Here is a 19,406-nt window from a genome sequence, read left to right on the forward strand (position 1 = left end):
TCTTTAAAGCACCTGTGGAAAACACTGCCTAGATGGGATGTAAATTGTGACCATGAAGATACCCCTGGATCTCACCTAGTTATTTATTTATATAATTGTAAGATGGCACCAAATGTATTTTTATTTTTATGCTTTTATGTTGTTCTTTTATGTTATTATACTATGTTATGTTTAATGTTTTACACTGCCATCTGGCCTGCAAGCCGCCCTAAGTCTGCCTTGGCAGGGAGGGTGGAATATAAATCTAAGAAAGAGGGAGGAAGGGAGGGAGGGAGATCTGATTGTGCTCCTTTATTAAAGTTCTTTCCTGAGCCATTCTATTATACGGGGGTGTCAATCTCATTTGTTATGAGGGCCAGATCTGACATAAATGGGACTCTGTGGGGCCAAGCCATGCTTATAATAAAATGTAATGCCAGATAGTGGAGATACAAACTTTATAAAGGATACAGAGAAACACAAAGATATTATATTTTACTTAAAATAAAAACATGCTTAAAACTCTTGTGATGTTTAGTTTAAAATGGAAACATGGGGAAATAGTGGGATTTGGCAATGCAATTTTTAAAATAAAACATCAAGAAATACAAGGATCATGACAAAAACGAAAAATAGCACACAACACTGTTTATGTTTTTATTTATTCTGTATTTTTATATTTTTTATGATTGAGGTTTATATCGCTACTGGTTTTTATGTGACTTTTATGAACTGTAAGCCGCCCTGAGCCTGCTTGTGGGGAGGGTGAGATATAAGCCAAAGAAATAAACAAACAAACCAAAAATATAAAATGCTCTGGGCTTAGGAAAATATGAAATGGCTGGGCATTGCAAGCTTCTCCCCCTGCCCCAGGTCTACTCAGATTGGCAATGGCTCTTCAGTGTAATATCTCTTTTTGGCTTTGGGTTCCCAGGTTAGAGTACTCACTAAGCACCAGTTCTAAGGTCCATTCAGCAGAGAACATGTTGGCTCAGAGTATCAACCCTTTATTTGCAAGGTCACACAACTCCAGCAAGGAACAGCTTCTAACTGGCCATATAAACACTGAAAAATGAAACTGATCTCCACTCCATTAAAGTACATTGCAGCACAAACAAAGCTACAAGGAAAATACAAAATGGATATTCCATTAAGGTCCCTGTGCCCAGATTAGTCTATCTGAGCACAGAGTCCTTAATGGAAAATCCATTCCACATTTCTTTGCAGTTCTGCAAGCCTAAAATTGCTTCCTGCTTCAGCCTGCAAAGACAAGGAGGAAGGAGCTGGGAAATTCGGCAGCCTAGGAGCTTCAAAGAGTGAGGACAGGAGCGGGGGGGGGGGGGGTAGAAAAGAGCCCTGCAGGTCTGATTAAATCCTTGGGCAGGCAGTTCTGGCCCAGGAGACAGAGATTTGACACCCTTGCTCTTGGCCTCTGAAGATCAACTGTGCCCCTTGCTACATCTTAAATTTGTGTGTGTGTATAGTAAATTTAATGAAACCAAATAGGATTTCTAATCTGGGCCTTCTTAAACCAGTTTAGTAAGAGAATACAGGTTATGACTAAGCACTCTGTGGATGACATCTTTCCCACAAAGATGATCTAAAGGAGATGCAAGGGTTGCTTGCTGTTCCAGTATGTGTCCCACCATTGGGCACATTTTTTTAGACATTTATACTCTTCCTTTATCCATGGTACAAAGCAGTTTACAACACATAATTTAAAAATATCCAAATAACTGTACAGTGGGAGTGTTTGTCCCTCAACAGGACAAACTAGATTGATGCAGCGAAATCTAAACTCAGATTTCTGGGCCTTTTAAAAGTAAAGGTAACGTCTGAGCCCCAAATTTGTATGTATACCCCTAAACAAATACGAATAGTAGATTAAATCGCTCCTCCTCCCCGAAGTGGTTTCAATCTGAACTGGCCATCGCAGCAGTTTAAAGTGAGAAGGTATGCAGCATCTTATAGTTTTTGACTCTTAATCAATAAGAGTTGTGCCACCTTAATGACTAGCCGATGTTACTGTGGCGTAAACTTTTACAGATGGAAGCCCGAATCTTCAAATGGACAGAGTTATTATCCTCCACTGAGAGCTGTCTGTACTTTCTGCTGCCTGGAGTAAAATATAAACCGTGGGGGTCAAAGGCTATTAAGTGCAGTAGGCCTACCTTTCTACACAGTCGCACGCACATAAGAGAAGAGTGGCGTGCCTGTTTCACAATAGCAGCAACCACTGGGAGCTAATTCGAGCTGTGCTGAGCTAATTTAACCCCTGCCAGTGAGACAGAAGCCAACCACAGTCCCAGTTAAATCTGAACTAAATGGAAGCGAATGTGCTGATAAATTCTCATGCAGCACTTTCTCGCTGGAAATCTTATCGCTGGCAGCTTGGAGGTCTGTATCAGCGTGCCCGAAGGCTGGAACAGTCTCCCTCTGGGCACCTGAAAGATGCCAGCCAGGTTTGCACCGCTTTCTTGGTAGCTATTAGTTTGCGCTAGAGCCGTGGCTTTGTTGGATTTGTTGCCCGGCAGACTTTACTCGGGTCTCCCTCTAGTGGCCCCAAAGCGCAAGACGTGACGCGGAGTTTCCCCCACCCTCCTGGCAGCCACACAACCGGCGAAGGCGGGAAGGGGGAGGAGTAGCCGGGGCCAGCGGGAGGTAGGCGGGCGGGGTGCCTCTCATTTTGCGGTGATCTGAAAGAGGAGCTGATCTTGCAGCTGAATAGCAGCCAGAAAGGCTTCGAAGCTTTCCGGAGCAGCCATGCCGGTGGGTGACTTCACACGCTCGCATCCGAGGCGGAGGTGGGCTAGGGGTGGCGTTTCCTTTGAGGAAGGGGAGGTTGGGCAGAAGGGAGCGCTTCGTTTGCGAGCTCTGTGGCTGCAGCTGCCAGCTCCGTGATTTCCCGTCTATCGTTTCTTTCCGTTGAGGATGCCTTTGGAGATCCCCGTTTATCAGAATTGAGGGGCCCTCTGCCCACAGTGCCTCCCTGGAGTCTGCCACTCCACGGGGAAAAGTGGATCATCTGTGATGTGCCACTGGCTTCCAGATGTGGCCTTGACCCAGTCACTTCAGAATTGTTTTCAGAATTGACACTAGGGCTTTGGATCAGGTTTAAACGACCTAGGATGGATCCTGTTCTTGCAGCTTGGCCAAGGTTTTAATTCTCTTGCCAAAAATTTAGTCCAGCTTTGTCACACAGGCAGAGCCTGCCTTGGTCAAACTTTATATCTTGAGAGGACAATGCCCCAGACAACTAAATATTTTATTTATTTTATTATATTGAGCTTCTGGTCGGCCATACCCCACAAGCAGGCTCAGGGCAGGTTGCAATAAAACACAGCAACAAGCAATAAGACACAGTATGATATTTAAAACTTCACAGCCAATCATTAATAGATTAACAACAGTAAAACAGCAGTTAACAATAACAGAAAATAATAACAATTGATGGCATCTTCAGATCACTCTATCTTTATCTGTTCCAGACATTTGTGTGGTAATGGTTAGATGTCAATTGCTGCTGATAGGATGGACAAAAGACAGTATGGAATTACGCATAACAGTGGTACAGCAGTGGAAGCAGTGTTGGGTAGGGGAGGCCATATTGACTGGATCTCTGCCGCCTCAACCATAGGCCTGGCAGAACATCTCCATATCACAGGCCCTGCAGAATTGCCTTAAATCCCACAGGGTCCAGATGTCAGCAGGGAGGGTGTTCCACCAAGTCAGCACCAGGACCATGAAGGCCCTGACTCTGGTTGAAGCTAGGTGGACATCTCTGGGGCCAGGGACCACCAGCAGATCTTGATCCATTGAGCATAATGCTCTTCAGGAGAGACCGTCCTAAAGGTATGTTGGTCCCAGACTACATAGGGCTTTGAAGATCATAACCAACACCTTGAACTTAACCTGGTACTCAACTGGAAGCCAGTGCAGATGGCAAAGCGCTGGATGTATATGTGCTGTTAATGGCATTCCTGTCAGAACACGTATGTTAACTTAAGAACTGGTTTTATAGTGGTCGTACCTTGGGTAAAATGAAAGTAAATTAAAAGCAGGATTGTTCAAAACAAGCTGTTATTCCAAGAGACTGAAACAAACGAAGCAACTGTATACAATAAAACTGCAGTGACAATGAAAACCTTTATAGATTCTTAATTTATAATATATTCATATAAAAAAACAATAATATATCAGATTGCACAATACCACAGTGCTGAATAAGGTCAGAAACTTCTTGATGCAGATTGGAGGATGGTTATATAGGGCTGATTTATTGGGAGACTTTGTGAGATGGATGAATTCTTGCCATAGCAGCATAAAATTTTAATGTCAACAGGATTGGGATTCTATAACATTTTTGGATACAATAGTGTATACGACCACTCAGAATTCTTAGGCCATTCGGAATTTTAAGAAACAGGTGGATAAGAATAATTATTTGCATTATTCCTCTTTTCATCCACCTCACCTTAGAAACAGTTTACCTTTTGGTCAGTTCTTGCATATTAAAAGGAACAGGACATCTCAACTGACTATGATAGAGAAAGCAGAGAGCTGAGTATGCAATTTAAACAACATGGATATCCTGAAAATATTATCAAGCAAGCCGGGACTAGGGTGACGATCGGGATAGAAACAAATGGATGCAAGTTAAAAATAGCCTATTATCTTCTCTAACGTATGTTCATTTTGTTATTCCAAGAGAAACAGAAGCTACAACAATGAGGTTTTCTTTCAGATTTACTAATGCATTCATTTAGCAAAATGCTAGCCTGCCTATCAGTACAAAATCCTCGAGGCAGAAAACATGTTGCATAATACGTCACAGCAACCAAAACTGAAAGGACAAGAAGTTGCACAGTTGCCCTTCGAATCTGCCAAAAAAGCAGCAGCAGCAAAAAAGCCAGTATGAAAAAATGTGACTGCAGAGCCTATTTAAAAGGACTGCTGTTCAGAATGTGGCTGATTTTAGAAGATTCCATTACTCAAGGACCATTACAGAAAAAAGCCTTCTCTGCAGTGATCTAAGGGCATGAGAGAACTGAAAAGTTCTTGCTTGCTTGAAGGTGCTGTGTGAAGAAACACCCCCTATGGGTTCAGTCTTTCAGCATGGACTTTTGTGATTATTGCAGAATAACTGCCATGATAATTTGAGTACCATGTCAACACAGTATACTGTTATTCCACTCACAGGTGATCAACTGCAAGAATGGATATCAGCCCCAGCACTGTGTTCAGTGTTCACAGGTTCACTTTTGGAATTTACCCCTGAGAGGGTATTATAGGCCCGTTTTAGCGGGGAGGGCAGGATATAAATGGAATTAAGTAAATAAATAATAGAAGAACATCTGTGTTACTTTTTGGGTGCCTAATCTTGACCAGGTGCTCTAAGGGGTATATAATCTTCCTCATCATACCTTCATTCCCAGAAAAGCTCAACCATTTTGCCCTAAGTTTTCATATGTATAGAAAGGGTCTTGCTTCCAAGACCTTTAAATGGTAAACCAGAAGAGATCTCGAGTTCACACTTTTTTCCTCAGGCTCATCACAGGAATGAACTAGTTCTTTGAATCCCCCCCCCCCCTTTGTATGGGGAGAGCCAGTTTGGTGTAGTGGTTAAGTGTGCGGACTCTTATCTGGGAGAACCGGGTTTGATTCCCCACTCCACTTGCACCTGCTTGCATGGCCTTGGGTCAGCCATAGCTCTGGCAGAGGTTGTCCTTGAAAGGGCAGCTTCTGTGAGAGCCCTCTCCAGCCCCACCCACCTCACAGGGTGTCTGTTGTGGGGGAGGAAGATAAAGGAGATTGTGAGCCGCTCTGAGACTCTTCGGAGTGGAGGGCGGGATATAAATCCAATATCTTCTTCTTCTTCTATGCCTGGTGAAGGGGGATTGCTTTGATTCCTCCCAAAGATCCCAGGAGTTTGGCCTCTCATGACATTCAGGCTTACGTCTTAAGGTAGATTGATGTGGCTTGGATTCCTGGCCATCTTCAGTCTCACCCCAGTGCATCTTCAGTAGTATCAGGAAAAACCGGTTAGTCAAAGCTTGGCAGCTGTTGCCTCTTTCGCTTTTTGTCACCACAATATCTGGAAACAAGAAGCCCCAGAGATTTGTAATTCTCTCAAGACTGCCCTGTTTACTAAAGATATAAGTGTTGCCACATCTCTTATCATCTAGGGATAGACTTATTCTCATAGTGAAAGGAGACAGTACCATTATCTTTTCTGATGCAATGAATGAATTCTTGTTAACATTTCTCCTGGCAAAGGTATCACCCCATAGTGATTGGAGACACCAACTGGTGTCATGTTCCCTAATGTCTAGTGACTATTGTAATTATTCATTGATTGTGGCAATGCTCAGAAATAACCTGTAAGCATCACATAGGTGAAGGGAGCATCTTTTTACTGGATGTTTACTGGGTTTGTATTGTGAACTGTGAGAGGATAATCAACTTTTAAATGCAGAAACTGCTTATAAGCAAGCTGAAAGTATAGTGGATAAAACCGGAATATAACCTTTAAAAAATCTTTTTAAAGTCAATTTTCCCGTTTTTTAATGATGTGCTGATTAAACTCTATATAAGCTTGCTAAATTTATCCTTATAATCCCTTAAAATGTTAAGAAAAACCTAGATTATATAGGATCTTTTTGTTACGGGCTTCGAGGCCAGGACCATCATAGCCCCTGGATGTAAGAGATTTTGTAATACCATGAGGATTGTTGCCAATTATGTTCACTCCAAAGGATCTTGTATGCAGCTATTATCATGCTCTTTTTACTTCTTGAGCTCTATAGTTGGTTCAGTCTCAAATTACAAATGTTTGTTCTCTATAGACCAGCAAGCACAGTTATGCAAGTAAAGTGATGAGGGCGTAACTAACTACCAATCTTTGCTACTGGAAATTTCAGTTGTCTTCAAAGTGACAAAATGCATACACAAAAACATATTGGCTGCATTGAGCAAAAACTTTGGATCGCCAGTAGTTTTCTATTGAGTGCGAGAGTAGAAAAAACAAAGAATTGCGCAAGAGAATGATCCAAGGTGAAAAAGAAAGCAGCAAAGCAAAACTGGAAAGAAATCTTCACCCCTGGATAGCTCAAAAGCCCCATTTAGCTTGCCAAAGGAGTCTCAGAGTGGCTTACAAATCTCTTTTCCCTTCCCCTCCCCATTACAGACACCCTGTGAGGTAGGTGGGGCTGAGAGAGCTCTCTCACAGAAATGCTCTTGAGCAGAACAGCCTTTAGAGAACTTGTGGCTGATCCAAATTCACATCAGCAGGTGTAAGTAGAGGAGTGGGGAATCAAACCCAGTTCTCCCAGACACTTAACCACTACACCAAACTAGTTCTCATTTTAGAGTCTTTGAGTGCTTTTAACTTGTATGTTGCTGTAATTGTAATGGCCAAAGGCTTTATGCAATAATTTTACTACTACTACACTACTCACTCACTACATTTAGCTAGCCTTGATCTGGATAGGCCAGTCAAGCTTGATCTCATCAGACCTCAGAAGCTAAGCAGGGTCAACCCTGGCAAGTACTTGGATGGGAGACCTCCAAAGAATACCAGGGCTGGGACACAAAGGCAGGCAGCATGCCACCTCTCTGAACGTCCTTATCTCCCAGCCCCACTAGGGATTGCCAGGAGTCAGCCATGACCTCCAGGCAGAGACGCATACACACATGCACACAAAATACAAAAAAGGAAGCCCCATTTAGCTGTAAATTTAAATGATATAGTGATTATATTAACTAGCGGACGCCATGGTTTATGAAATATATGAAATACTATTAGAAAGCCTGAACCAGTGATTCAATTTTTTCTTTGATCATTAAATTAATCTGTCCTGACTGAAGAAAAAGACAAGCCATCATTTTAGTGGACAAAATATTATTTTAAAAACTTACTGCTCACTCTCAACAGCTATTTTTTTAAAAGTCACTCTACATTAGATTCCCAGAGGTAGGGGTAGAGATGACAACTTTACTCAGCAAACTTGAATTCAGTGGTGAAAGAAAGGCAGGGTATAAATGTAATAAATATTAATACACACAGGCTCTATGAACCATAGGTTTGGAGCTACTTTGATTGTCCTGAACTGAAAGTTCTTTGTACAAGCCTTAACAAGGGACCAAATGGTGTGGATCGAGCTTAGATATATTTATATATTTTTTTCATTATTCTAACTCAATAAAGCTTGTTTATGGGTTTTTTTTAAAAAAAAGCTCAGACATCATGTAGTTATAATAAAGACAAGTTGTTGGTTGCATTCAGATGTCCCCTTAAATGGTATTTAAATAAAAGTGTGCACAAACCCAGCTTTTTCCAGGCTTGCATACGCTTGCCTAACTCCTCCCTTTTCACTGTACTGTATTCTTTGTCTGATGAAGTGTGCTTAGAGAGCACACAAAAGCTTACGTTCTAAATAAAACTAAGTTGCTCTTAAAGGTACAACTTGACTCCTTTTTTGTTCTACTACTTCAGACCAACACAGCTGACAACTTGGATTCATCCTCCCTTTTCCCTCTCTCTTCTTGCATACAGCATGATGAAGGCTACCCATGATGTGCAAATCTTGTGCGTGGCTTACCCAGTTGCCCTGCAACAAACTGGGGTTCTTGACCAGGGCCTGGTGTAGGATCTAGTTAGTGCAATGAAGAAAAGGTGGCTTAAAGCTATCATCAGTTATTCATGATGTGCCAATGCAGGTATGTAACTGAATGAGAATTGGTTTTACTTTCACTATGTGTGTTGATGGCACTTAACACACACAGTGAAAAGAAATTCAGCCACTGGTTCAGCCACATGCTTGCACTGGGATGTTATGGATAACTGAGGATGGTTTTAAGCCACCATTTCTTCATTGCATGCCACGCAGGAGAGAAGAAGGCAGGAAATAGGTGTGTATGCACACTTTGATTTAACTATGGTTAAACAGGATGGCTGAATGTAGTCATGGTCACAGAATTGCTCCATAATCCAGATCTATTCCAGTGACCTCTCCAATCTTTTTTTCTAATTATTTCAGAAACATGAGTTCTTTGTAGACATGACCTGTGAAGGATGCTCCAATGCTGTAACCCGTGTCCTCAACAAGCTGGGAGGTGAGTGGTGCCCAGTAAATTCTGCTGGCTCTAACATTAATGTTCATCCTTGAATTAGTGTTCGTCCTTGAATTTTAAGAGAAGACAAATATCCTCTTGCTGGAGCAGCAGGACATGGAATCCCTTTTGAAATATACTCGAATGACTGTATCAGCCACAGCTCCCTGTTATTCCAAAGAAATACTGAATGGTGTCCTTTTGAAATTTGGGTCTCATGTTAAAACTGATATTTATTCTGCAGTATATTCATACTTATATATCTTTTTTAATTACATAATTTGAGAGATCAACACATCCACTTTTAAAGAGATTAACACACCTACTTTAAAGAATGTTATTTCCAAGGTAGCCTTTATTTCCTTCTGAGCTATAGCTAAAGTAGCCAAGCAACTTTTTGAAGACTGCCTTCTTTCTGATGGAAATCTTTTGGTCTGTAGCTAATCACTGGTAAGAGGGTGGTTGACTTGAGGGAACAGAACTTTCTCTTCTGGGCTAAAAAAAAAAGTCCATTGAACTACACTGTGTTCAGAGGCTTGACCCAAACACTCAGTTAAGTCACTAAGAATTCCCTAAAAGTCCAGAAACTTCTGCTGGAGGTGATCTGAACCTGATCCTGCCTTTAGTATCTTACTGGGAATTTACTTTTTTTCTTCTGTTCTTGGGGGGAGCAAAATAGTTGTTGCAAAACACAGAAGGAAATCTTCACCACATGACATTTTACATATTAGAGGTTCCTTAGGGAAGTTGTTTCTCCGTCTGGTAATCTGTACCACACACTGTGAAACTATTATTGCCTGAAGTGCCCTATTGTGAAGCTTTGTTGTCTGCATACAGGGGAATTGCATAGTGTTCTTTGATTGCCTGATGTGGCAGATACAAGGATTTTATGCAGTTTCTTAGATGGAGGTGCCTTCTATGTCAAAAGCCTGTAATAGCAGTAGTGTTTATCACAAGGCTAACATGTCAGGAAAGGCTCTGTTTGTATGGAGGAGCATTCAGTCATATGAACCCTCACTTACACTATGAAGCAGTGCAGCCCAAACACAGGATAACTCCCTTAGGCCTTAGAGTGTTGCTGAGCAAATGGCATTTGGCTTACTCTTTTGGCTTCCTGCAAAGCAAGAGCATGCCTTCCTTAAGAGGCCCTCAATAATATCATGGTTCAGGTTCACATTTTGAATGCTCTCAAGTACTTGATTTGTGAACTGAAAGTGCCTTACTCATCTCAGCTCTGCTCCATTGTATACACAGAAGTGGTATGGTTTTCATTGCACATTTCTGTTATAGATCCATTTCATTTTGTAAATTGCTGTGCCTACCAGTTCTAACTGAGTGGCAAAGCAATTATAAGTGGCCTGCGACATCTGCAAAGGCACTACAGAAGAGCCCAAGCCATTCAGAAAGTATTCACCAGAATCCCTTGCATCTGTGCAGGGAGATAACATGATGTGTTCATGTTTCAGGGAAGGTACAGCTGCAGACAGTCCTGTTTCAACTAGGGAGCATCCAGATCCAAATCCCTTGGATTTCAGGTGGATGCCTTCCTCCCTACCTACCTCCTAACAGGAAGTTTGGTATTCCTGCTTTGTGGAAACAGGGTTCATTTCCTCACAGAGGAAGCAGCAATCCAGCATTCCATCCCTATTAAACTCAAATCAGCACTCCATCAAGAATTGGGAGCAGGAACAATGGAGAGGGAATGTGCTGTCAGATTCTCCCTATGACACTTACATATTGTTATTTCTTTATCTAGCGTTGCAGTTTGATATTGATCTACCCAACAAGAAAGTGACTATTGAATCAGAGCATACCATTGATACCTTGCTGGAGACACTGAAGAAAACTGGGAAAGATGCCTCCTACCTCGGAGACAAGTAACTGCATAGGATGACTTGTCTAGTGGGGCTGCTGTGCTGAAGGACAGGTTGGTGGCCAGGTATTTTCTAAGAAACACCAAAAGTGCAAGGGTCATGGCTCGGTGGTAGAGCATCCGCTTGGCACACAGGTCCCTGGTTCAGTCTCCAGCATCTCCAGGTAAAAAAGGATCAGGTAGTAAGTGATGTGACAGACCTCTACCTGAGACCCTGAGCAGGCAGTACTGATTTCGATGGACCAGTGGTTTGACTCAGTATGTTAGCTTTATGTGTTCATGTATTATCTGAAAACAGCAGCCTTCATCTCCTGTCCCTTAATATGCAATAAAGTATATGATGTGATGTCATCATTTTTGTTGGCTAAAGTGGAAGGAGTGTGAGGACGTATTCTTCTACTGTGTGCTACCAGCAGAGAGCATAAGATGCAAGGTTTTGTGGCCACCAGGCATTTCCCATAGCATGTGGTTCTGTACGCTTCAGGAAAAAAATGAAACAGCTGGTTGGTGGGAAAGGAGTGGGAACAGCTTAGCTCCTCCTGAACAAGCCACTCAGCAAAACTAAATCTTTGTATAAAAGGGAATGTATAGAACCAGCTGAAGGGTCAGGCTGTAGAACTGTGCATGACACACCCATTTATCCCAACCAAGTGTATACATGCAGAAGCCTGTAGCAATATACCTTTTTCAGAAATCTAGCAGCAGTATTGTTGAGGTATCGACAACAGATTTTGAGCTGTATCAACTGAAGTATAGTGTCCAGATCACAAATAGATGGTATTGCTTTACTCTGCTCTGGTTAGACCTCACCTAGAGTACTGTATTCAGTTTTGGGTCCTACAATTTAAAAGGAATATAGACAAGCTGGAAAGTGTCCAGAGGAGGGCAATGAAGATGGTGAGGGGTCTGAAGACTGAAGCCTATGAGGAAAGGTTGAAGGACCTGGGTATGTTTAATCTGGAGAGCAGATGACTGAGAGGTGATATGATCACCATCTTCAAATACTTCAAATATAGAGAATGATGCAGTTGTTTTCTGTTGCCCCAGAAGGTCAGACCAGAACCAGTGGGTTGTTTTCGACTAAACATTAGAGAGAACCCAGTGAAAATGGCCTTGGAGATTTCTGTCGTGCTTTAGGGACTACCTGGAAATATCAAATATAGCAACACAATCCACAGCTGCAGTAACTTTGCACATCTCGGCTGTCAGGGGCCTCTGTGGCATTTTTCTTTATTCCAGTGTCAGGAGAGATTCTCAAGGTTCTTACAGATCTTGCTCTTCAAGAATGAATATCTCTACAGAGCTAGAGTTTGGGCAAAAGTGCTGACTGCTTTGGGGCTTCACTGGTGGAAAAATAAACAGTTGGTGTGGTATAGTGGTGCTTTGACTAGGGAAGGAGTTGTGGTTTAGAAGTAGAGCATCTCTTTTGCAAGCGTAAGGTCCATGGTTCAGTCCTCACCACCTTTAGTGAAATAAGCATTGGGTAGTAGGTAATGCAAAAGACCCCTGCATGAGACTCTGGAGAGGTTCCTCATCCTCTTAGAGAGGAGTGACAAGTGGAGTGCCTCAAGAACAGTTTTGTTTAATATCTTTATAAATTCTTTGGATGAAGGAATAGAGAGAATGCTTATTAAATTTGCGGATGATACTAAATTGGGAGGGGTAGCAAATACAGTAAAAGACAGTCAGGATACAGGATGATATTGACAGGCTGGAAAACTGGGCTAAAACAAATAAAATCAATTTTAACAGGGATAAATGTACAGTTCAGATAGGAAAAAACAAATGCATAATGATAGGGTTAAGGAGATTGTCTTGGCAGTAGTATGGTCAAAAAGGATCAAGGGTTTTAGTGGACCATACACTGAACATTAGTCAGCAGTGTGATGCAGCTGCTAAAAAGGCAAATGAGATTTTGAGCTGTATCAACTGAAGTATAGTGTCCAGATCACACAAATAGATGGTATTGCTTTACTCTGCTCTGGTTAGACCTCACCTAGAGTACTGTATTCAGTTTTGGGTCCTACAATTTAAAAGGGATATAGACAAGCTGGAAAGTGTCCAGAGGAGGGCAATGAAGATGGTGAGGGGTCTGAAGACTGAAGCCTATGAGGAAAGGTTGAAGGACCTGGGTATGTTTAATCTGGAGAGCAGATGACTGAGAGGTGATATGATCACCATCTTCAAATACTTGAAAGGCTGACATATAGAGAATGATGCAGTTGTTTTCTGTTGCCCCAGAAGGTCAGACCAGAACCAGTGGGTTGTTTTCGACTAAACATTAGAGAGAACATCCTGACAGTTAGAGTGGTTCTTCAGTGGAACAGGCTTCCTCTGGAGGTGGTGGGCTCTCCTTTGGAGATTTTTAAGCAAAGGCTAGATGGCCATCTGACAGCAATGCTGATTCTGTGAAATTAGGCAGATTGTGAGAAGGAGGGCAGGAAGGGTTGTATCAGTGCTTAGTTCTTGACAACAGGGAAGTTAGATTTGAACATTCTTTAGAACAGTGAAGGTTTTTGTCTCCATTCTTTACTTTTCTAGATCAGAACTTGTTTAGAGAGAGGACCTGTGTGCAGCCTGATGAAGCAGTCCAGCATAACTTCAGCCATATAATGCCATCAGATCTACAAATCTTGTGATTGCCACATTACAGCCCACCTGCTGTGTACAGCAGCCCTCCAGAGACTTAATAAGCCTTCTGTTTTTGTCTGCCAGGAACTGCAGGATTTTTTTAGGGGGTGGAGAGTTATCGAGCATCTGAAAAGTCATTTTATATGATTGGTGGGTTGGATTCAGTTTGGGGAGAGGGGCACAAGTTGTGCAAATCTTCAATAGATGGTGGACCTGAAGAATCACTTGCAATTCATTGGTTTGGCCTTGTATGTTTGATACGTAAAGCTAATATTCCTTCTAGATTCAACCAGCAGGTGGTGATCTTGTCTAATGCTATTTGCTCTCATTCATTTTTGCAGCATCCCTAAGATGGCTTCAGTATGAAGACAGCTGTTTACACTTCTGTCAGTCTCCTTCCTTTGACCACAGTTGCCCTGCCAGATGCTGGAGAAGAGAGGAAGGGTGGGAAGGCATGATGCTTTGTGGGGGAAGGACTAAAATACATTTTAACCATATCTGTCCAAATCTCCTCCTACAAATGTAGCGTTTATGTATTCTTCTTTTAGAGCCTTGTAATAAAACAAGGAGCTGCTTCTATTTTCAAGTAAACATTATGGCTCTTGGTGTTTTTCTTTCAGTCCTTTAGAAAGTTTGTCAAATCTTAAAGTTCAGCAAAATTCTCACAGGAGGTTTGAACAATGGAGCCCAGAAACAAGTATTGGGTGTGAGTAAGAACGAAAGAGCACAATAACATTTAGAGGTTCTGGCGCTCCACTCCTGTGAGCTCCTGCTCCAAATGAGACCTAGTTTAAAACATGAGAGTGGATTTAAAACATGGATTTAAAACATGAGAGAGTCCAATATATACTACTCTGAGCACCTTCACTGAACAACAAAAAATAACATATTGTGGTAATACGATTGGCTCCTTCCATTTCTTAAAGTGTTTCAGTAGGGCTCAGTTGTCTGCTGGTGCTAAGAGGAATGTCCTATTAGTACAGTAGGCCATTCAGACATGAGCACAGAGGCTTTGTGTTCTTGCAAATCGCATTATGTGCGCACCAAATTATTTGGTTACTAAATGGCAAATGGTAATACACCTTCAGAAAGTGTGAATACACCAAGCAGAAAGTGTAGTATATGTCTTCTACACTGTAGCTAGACCATCTCTGGACATCCAGATTAATTTGTTTCATAGGTCTCAAGGGATGCATGTTGCTGTTTTGTGGAAATATTTTTGTATCGCATTTATACCCATTATCAGGTAGATGACTTGAAAGAAGTACAGAGAGATGAATTAGATGAAAGAACAAGTCTCATTGCCTCCTTTTCCCCAGTTTGGTACCAAGTATTTTTTTTTTCGTTTTCCATCCAGTATTGTAATTTTCCCTTGAGATAGGATGCATACAGTTTGCCAATAACTGCCAACAGGCTGATAGGTCTATAGTTGTTAGGATTAGTTTTCTCATCTTTTAAATATAAGGGAACAAGGAAGGCCAAGCACAGAAGAATAGATGCTTTTGAGACGTGGTGCTGGAGAAGAATTTTGAGAGTCCCTTGGACTGCAAGAAGATCAAATCAGTCAGTCCTATGGGAAATCAACCTGACTGTTCCCTGGAAGGTCAGATGCTGAAGTTGAAGCTCAAATACTTTGGCCACTAAATGAGAAGGGAGCACTCACTGGAGAAGATCCTGATGCTGGGAAAGACAGAAGGCAAAAGAAGAAGGGGACGGCAAAAGATGAGATGGCTGGACAGCGTTACTGATATAACAAACACAAATTTGAGCAGATGTCAGAGGATGGTGGAAGACAGGAGGGCCTGGCATTACTTTTTCCATGGGGTTGCAAAGAGTCGGACTCAACTGTGCAACTGAATAACAAAAAACAATCAACTATTTTTTTCCATACTGCTGGGATAACTCTTTATTAGGTGAAGACTGGTACAAGCACTTGAGCCCACCATCTAGGGGCCATCTTCAAGCATTCCACTGAAAAGGCATCTATACCTAGAGACTTTTTCCATTTTAGGTTTTTAATTAGTTTAGTTACTTCAGCATAAATCTTTCCCCAGTTCATTATCCCTCTACCCAATTCAAATTACAGTTATCACAAATAACTTTTAATACTTTGTGAATTTTACAAACACATTCTCAACCCTTCACCACTCAGCTTTTCATAACTGAAAACAGTATTAAACAATATATAACCATATTCTCAATTTAAACAGAAATATTAGAGATCATCAGTAAAAAATAGGGCAATAAAAACAACCCCAAAGTGAAAGGTTTGGGTAACTAGGAAGACTTTACCTTGTGTTTAAAAAAATAGCAATAATTCCAGGGAGTATCCTTTGAGAGAGAGAGAAATCCTAAGCAGGTCTACAAGACCCATTATATATAATATATAATATAAGGATTACTCCTTAAGATTGCAGCCAGAGAAAGGGCCATGTCCAGTAGACCCTCACCCACAGAAAGCAGCAAAGTGAGAACAACTGCAATTAGACCACTGAACATTTCGTTGCACAGCCGTGGCATGAACTATTCAGGATGAAATGAAAGACTTGAGCTGGTAGTGAAAGTCTGAACTGTACCATTGCAGATTGCAGGAGAGAGTCCTATTTCTATGACTATTTACTGAATGTGTTAGTGTAACTTGAAGCCAAAAGGCCTGTGGCACAGAGTGGTAAGCTACAGTATTGCAGTCCAAGCTCTGCCCATGACCTGAGTTTGATCCCGGCGGAAGCTGGGTTCAGGTAGCCGGCTCAAGGTTGACAGCTTTCCATCCTTCCGGGTTCGTAAAATGAGTACCCAGCTTGCTGGGGGTAAAGTGTAGATGACTGGGGAAGGCAATGGAAAACCACCCCATAAAAAATTCTGATGTGAAAACATCATAATGCGCCGTCTCCCCAGAGTCGGAAACGACTGGTGCTTGCACAGGGGACTACCTTTACCTTTAACTTGAAGCCACGGTTTGATTAGTTTTAAAAAGACTCTTTAGACACAAATTGATTCGTAGTACACGGTTAGGTTATAAAGTAAAATTTAACCTCTACTACTGTTTTACTCATATATTAAATAGATAAGAGAGATATCAATCATTAAGTTCCTGATGATACTGATGTTTCCTACCTATTTTGTAAAGTTCTTATTCCCCTTCCCATTGGTACTGTTTGTCATGGTTTTTTGGTCCTCTAATGTCCTACATTTGCTCCCAAAATAGTCCAGGTATGAGCCAACCATATAATCAATGACTCATCTGAAAAATGTAGTTAATGAGCAGCCTCCAAATATAGAGCATGAGTTTTTTGTCCTCACAATTTTGTTTGTTTGTTTGATTTATATCCCGCTCTCTCTGCAAGCGGGCTCAGGACAGGTAACAACAAAAGAACTTACAAAGCTGTTAAAACATGTTATCACAATAAATTAATTAAAACTATTTAAAAGATGGGGAAAATATACATTAATTTATAAGGTTCCAAAGAGCTAGATCAGGGGTGTCGAACTCATTTGTTATGAGGGTCGAATCTGACATAAATGAGACCTTGTCTGGCCGGGCCATGTGTGTACCTATTTAAGATTAGATAGCAGAGATATAAACTTTATAAAGGACACAGACAAACACAATTAAAGATGAAAAAAACAACAACCTTAAAACATTAGCACCCGTTGGTCTTAAAGGTGTTTTCTTTGTGTTTCTCCCATGGGATTCAGGGAACTGGGCAAAGGAAGCTCTGCCTCTTTCCTTCCTTCCCCAGGGGACTGAGAGGGAAGAGTGACTTGGCTCAGTAGTTCTGCTGTGCAATTGAGAGAGCCTGGCAAAGCAAGCTATTCCTCCCCCCTTCCTCCCCCTTTAAAAAAAAAACCAGAACATGATTAAGACATTAGCACTCATTGGTCTTAAATGTGTTTTCTTTGTATCTCGCCCATGGGATCCAGGGAACTGGGCAAAGGAAGCTCTGGCTCTTTCCTTTCTTCCCCAGGAGATCAGGAGGGGGAGGAGCCTCAGTCAATAGAAGGAAGAGAGGCTTGGCACAGTAGCTCTGCTGTGCAATTGAGAAAACCTGGCAAAGCAACCTCTGCCCCCCTTCCTCCTCAAGAAAGGAGCCTCAGCCAATGGAGAACATAGAGGTTTTACTCTGTAGCTCCTGTATGATTGAGCAGTCTTTGCAAAGCAAGGTGTTATGCAGAAAGAAGCAAGAGAGAGGGAGAAGAAAGCAGATGACAACCAGTTCCCTGGGGGCCTGATAGGAGCCCTCTGGGGTTTGATTCGGTCCCTGGGCCGCATGTTTGACACCTTTAAGCTAGATAGTTAACAGAACAAAGAGTTGCAGCAGAAACAATAGTGGCATTTCTTTACATGGGCAGATGTAATAGGGCAGTTTTCAGCAAGGGAGGCCAGATGATTGGGCATCTGCCACCACAACCAAAGGCCTGCCAGAACAGCAATTTACAGGCCCTACAAACTGTAATAAATCTTGAAGGGCCCTGATCTCAAGCAAGATCATTCTTCACCAGGTTGGGACCAGGGCAGAAAAGGATCTGGCTATGGTCAAGGCTAAGCAGATGTCCTTTGGGCCGGGGACAGTCATTCGATGTTGATAAGCGGAGCACAAGGCCCTCCGATGGACATATGGGTAGAGACAGCTCCTTAGATATGTTGGTCCCAGACCACATATGACTTTAAAGGTTAATACCATCACCTTAAAACAGATGCAGTACTCAATTGGTAGCCCATGCAATTGGTGTAACGCTGGCTAAATGTGTGCCTGCATAAACATTGCAGTCAGCTTGAGCACTGCCACATTTTGCACTAGCTGCAGTTTCTGGATCAGATTCAAGCGTGAGCCTGCTTAAAGTGAGTTACAGTAATCTAACCTGGAAGTAATCTGCAGTAAACTAACCTTGTGTGTTTGTTTGTGTTACGTTTCTAGTCATTTAAGTAGAATGTTGGGTGAAGTTTCCTGCCTCTTAAAAATTAGCAATGACTTAAACAAGGACCAATTTCGCACTAGGGCTTGTTCTGGGTAGAGAGTCCTTTTGCCCCTGGGGCTTCACTCCATTTTTGCATAATCTGCAGCAGAGCTGCTAATTGGTGCACCACTTTTCCACTGCAAGCAGAAACCGCTTGTCAGAGGTTCTCGCTTGCTGTGGAACATCGGCGTGTCAACTCACAGCTCCAGGGCAACTTGTGCGAAAACGGAGAGAAGCCCTGGGAGCAAAAGGGTTCTCCACCTGGAACAAGCCTAGTGTGAAATCGGTCAAGGTTTTTAAGTAAGCATAACTGTTCTGCATTGTGTGTGTGTTTTTAAAAAAAACTTTTTTATGCCTAGTTTAACGTAAACACTGTTGAACATCTAATTCATATTTAAAGGTATGCAAAGTGTGCAAGGAAGCCATGTGAATGCTATTGAAGAAATACCTGTTGGATTTTTCTGAGTTTTATTAATTCAGTTTAGCAACTGGATTATTTAGGTTAACATTGAATGGCCCTGTTTACTTATTTAATAGCTTTTCCTTTTGCTTCCTTCAAACCACAGACATACGCAAATGCTGGATGTTTGTTCTAAAATCTTTCATGGCTAATTTTAGTGTGTAGTTCTTCTCAGGGAGCAAAATGAAATCAACATGGACAAGTGTGTAAGTGCCTGCTTTTGGTCACTTAACACAGTTGAGTATAAAATGGAAATCATTTTTACCCGCTAATGCTAGACATAATTGCTACAAATAACTCACTGGAAAGTAAATGTCCTAAGGACTGTTGTATAGGAATTAATCCTCTACATCTCAAAGTTATTTCTCAAGACAAAATGAGAAACTGTGACACAGA

The 19,406-nt window shown here is 41.7% G+C and overlaps 1 protein-coding gene across 2 annotated transcripts; it reads left to right on the forward strand.

The window, feature by feature from the left end:
• Nucleotides 1-2,620: 2,620 nt before the first annotated feature.
• On the forward strand, nt 2,621-14,185 carry ATOX1 (antioxidant 1 copper chaperone). Of its 2 annotated transcripts, none has more exons than XM_060240287.1 (4): nt 2,621-2,748; nt 9,018-9,093; nt 10,847-11,017; nt 13,936-14,185. In XM_060240287.1, exons 1-3 carry the CDS (start codon nt 2,743-2,745, stop codon nt 10,969-10,971), a joined length of 207 nt encoding a protein of 68 aa, XP_060096270.1. In that variant the 5' UTR covers nt 2,621-2,742; the 3' UTR covers nt 10,972-11,017; nt 13,936-14,185. The 2 variants fall into 2 exon arrangements, with proteins under 2 accessions (XP_060096270.1, XP_060096269.1); XM_060240286.1 differs by having other exon boundaries at nt 2,655-2,748; nt 13,505-14,185.
• Nucleotides 14,186-19,406: the final 5,221 nt, after the last annotated feature.

Source organism: Heteronotia binoei, chromosome 5, assembly GCF_032191835.1.
Source record: "Heteronotia binoei isolate CCM8104 ecotype False Entrance Well chromosome 5, APGP_CSIRO_Hbin_v1, whole genome shotgun sequence".
Lineage (NCBI taxonomy): Eukaryota > Metazoa > Chordata > Lepidosauria > Squamata > Gekkonidae > Heteronotia > Heteronotia binoei.

Coding starts and splice junctions, on each gene's coding strand:
- ATOX1 (XM_060240287.1), top strand. Junction 9,094..10,846: donor TGTCCTCAACAAGCTGGGAG/GTGAGTGGTGCC, acceptor TTCTTTATCTAG/CGTTGCAGTTTGATATTGAT.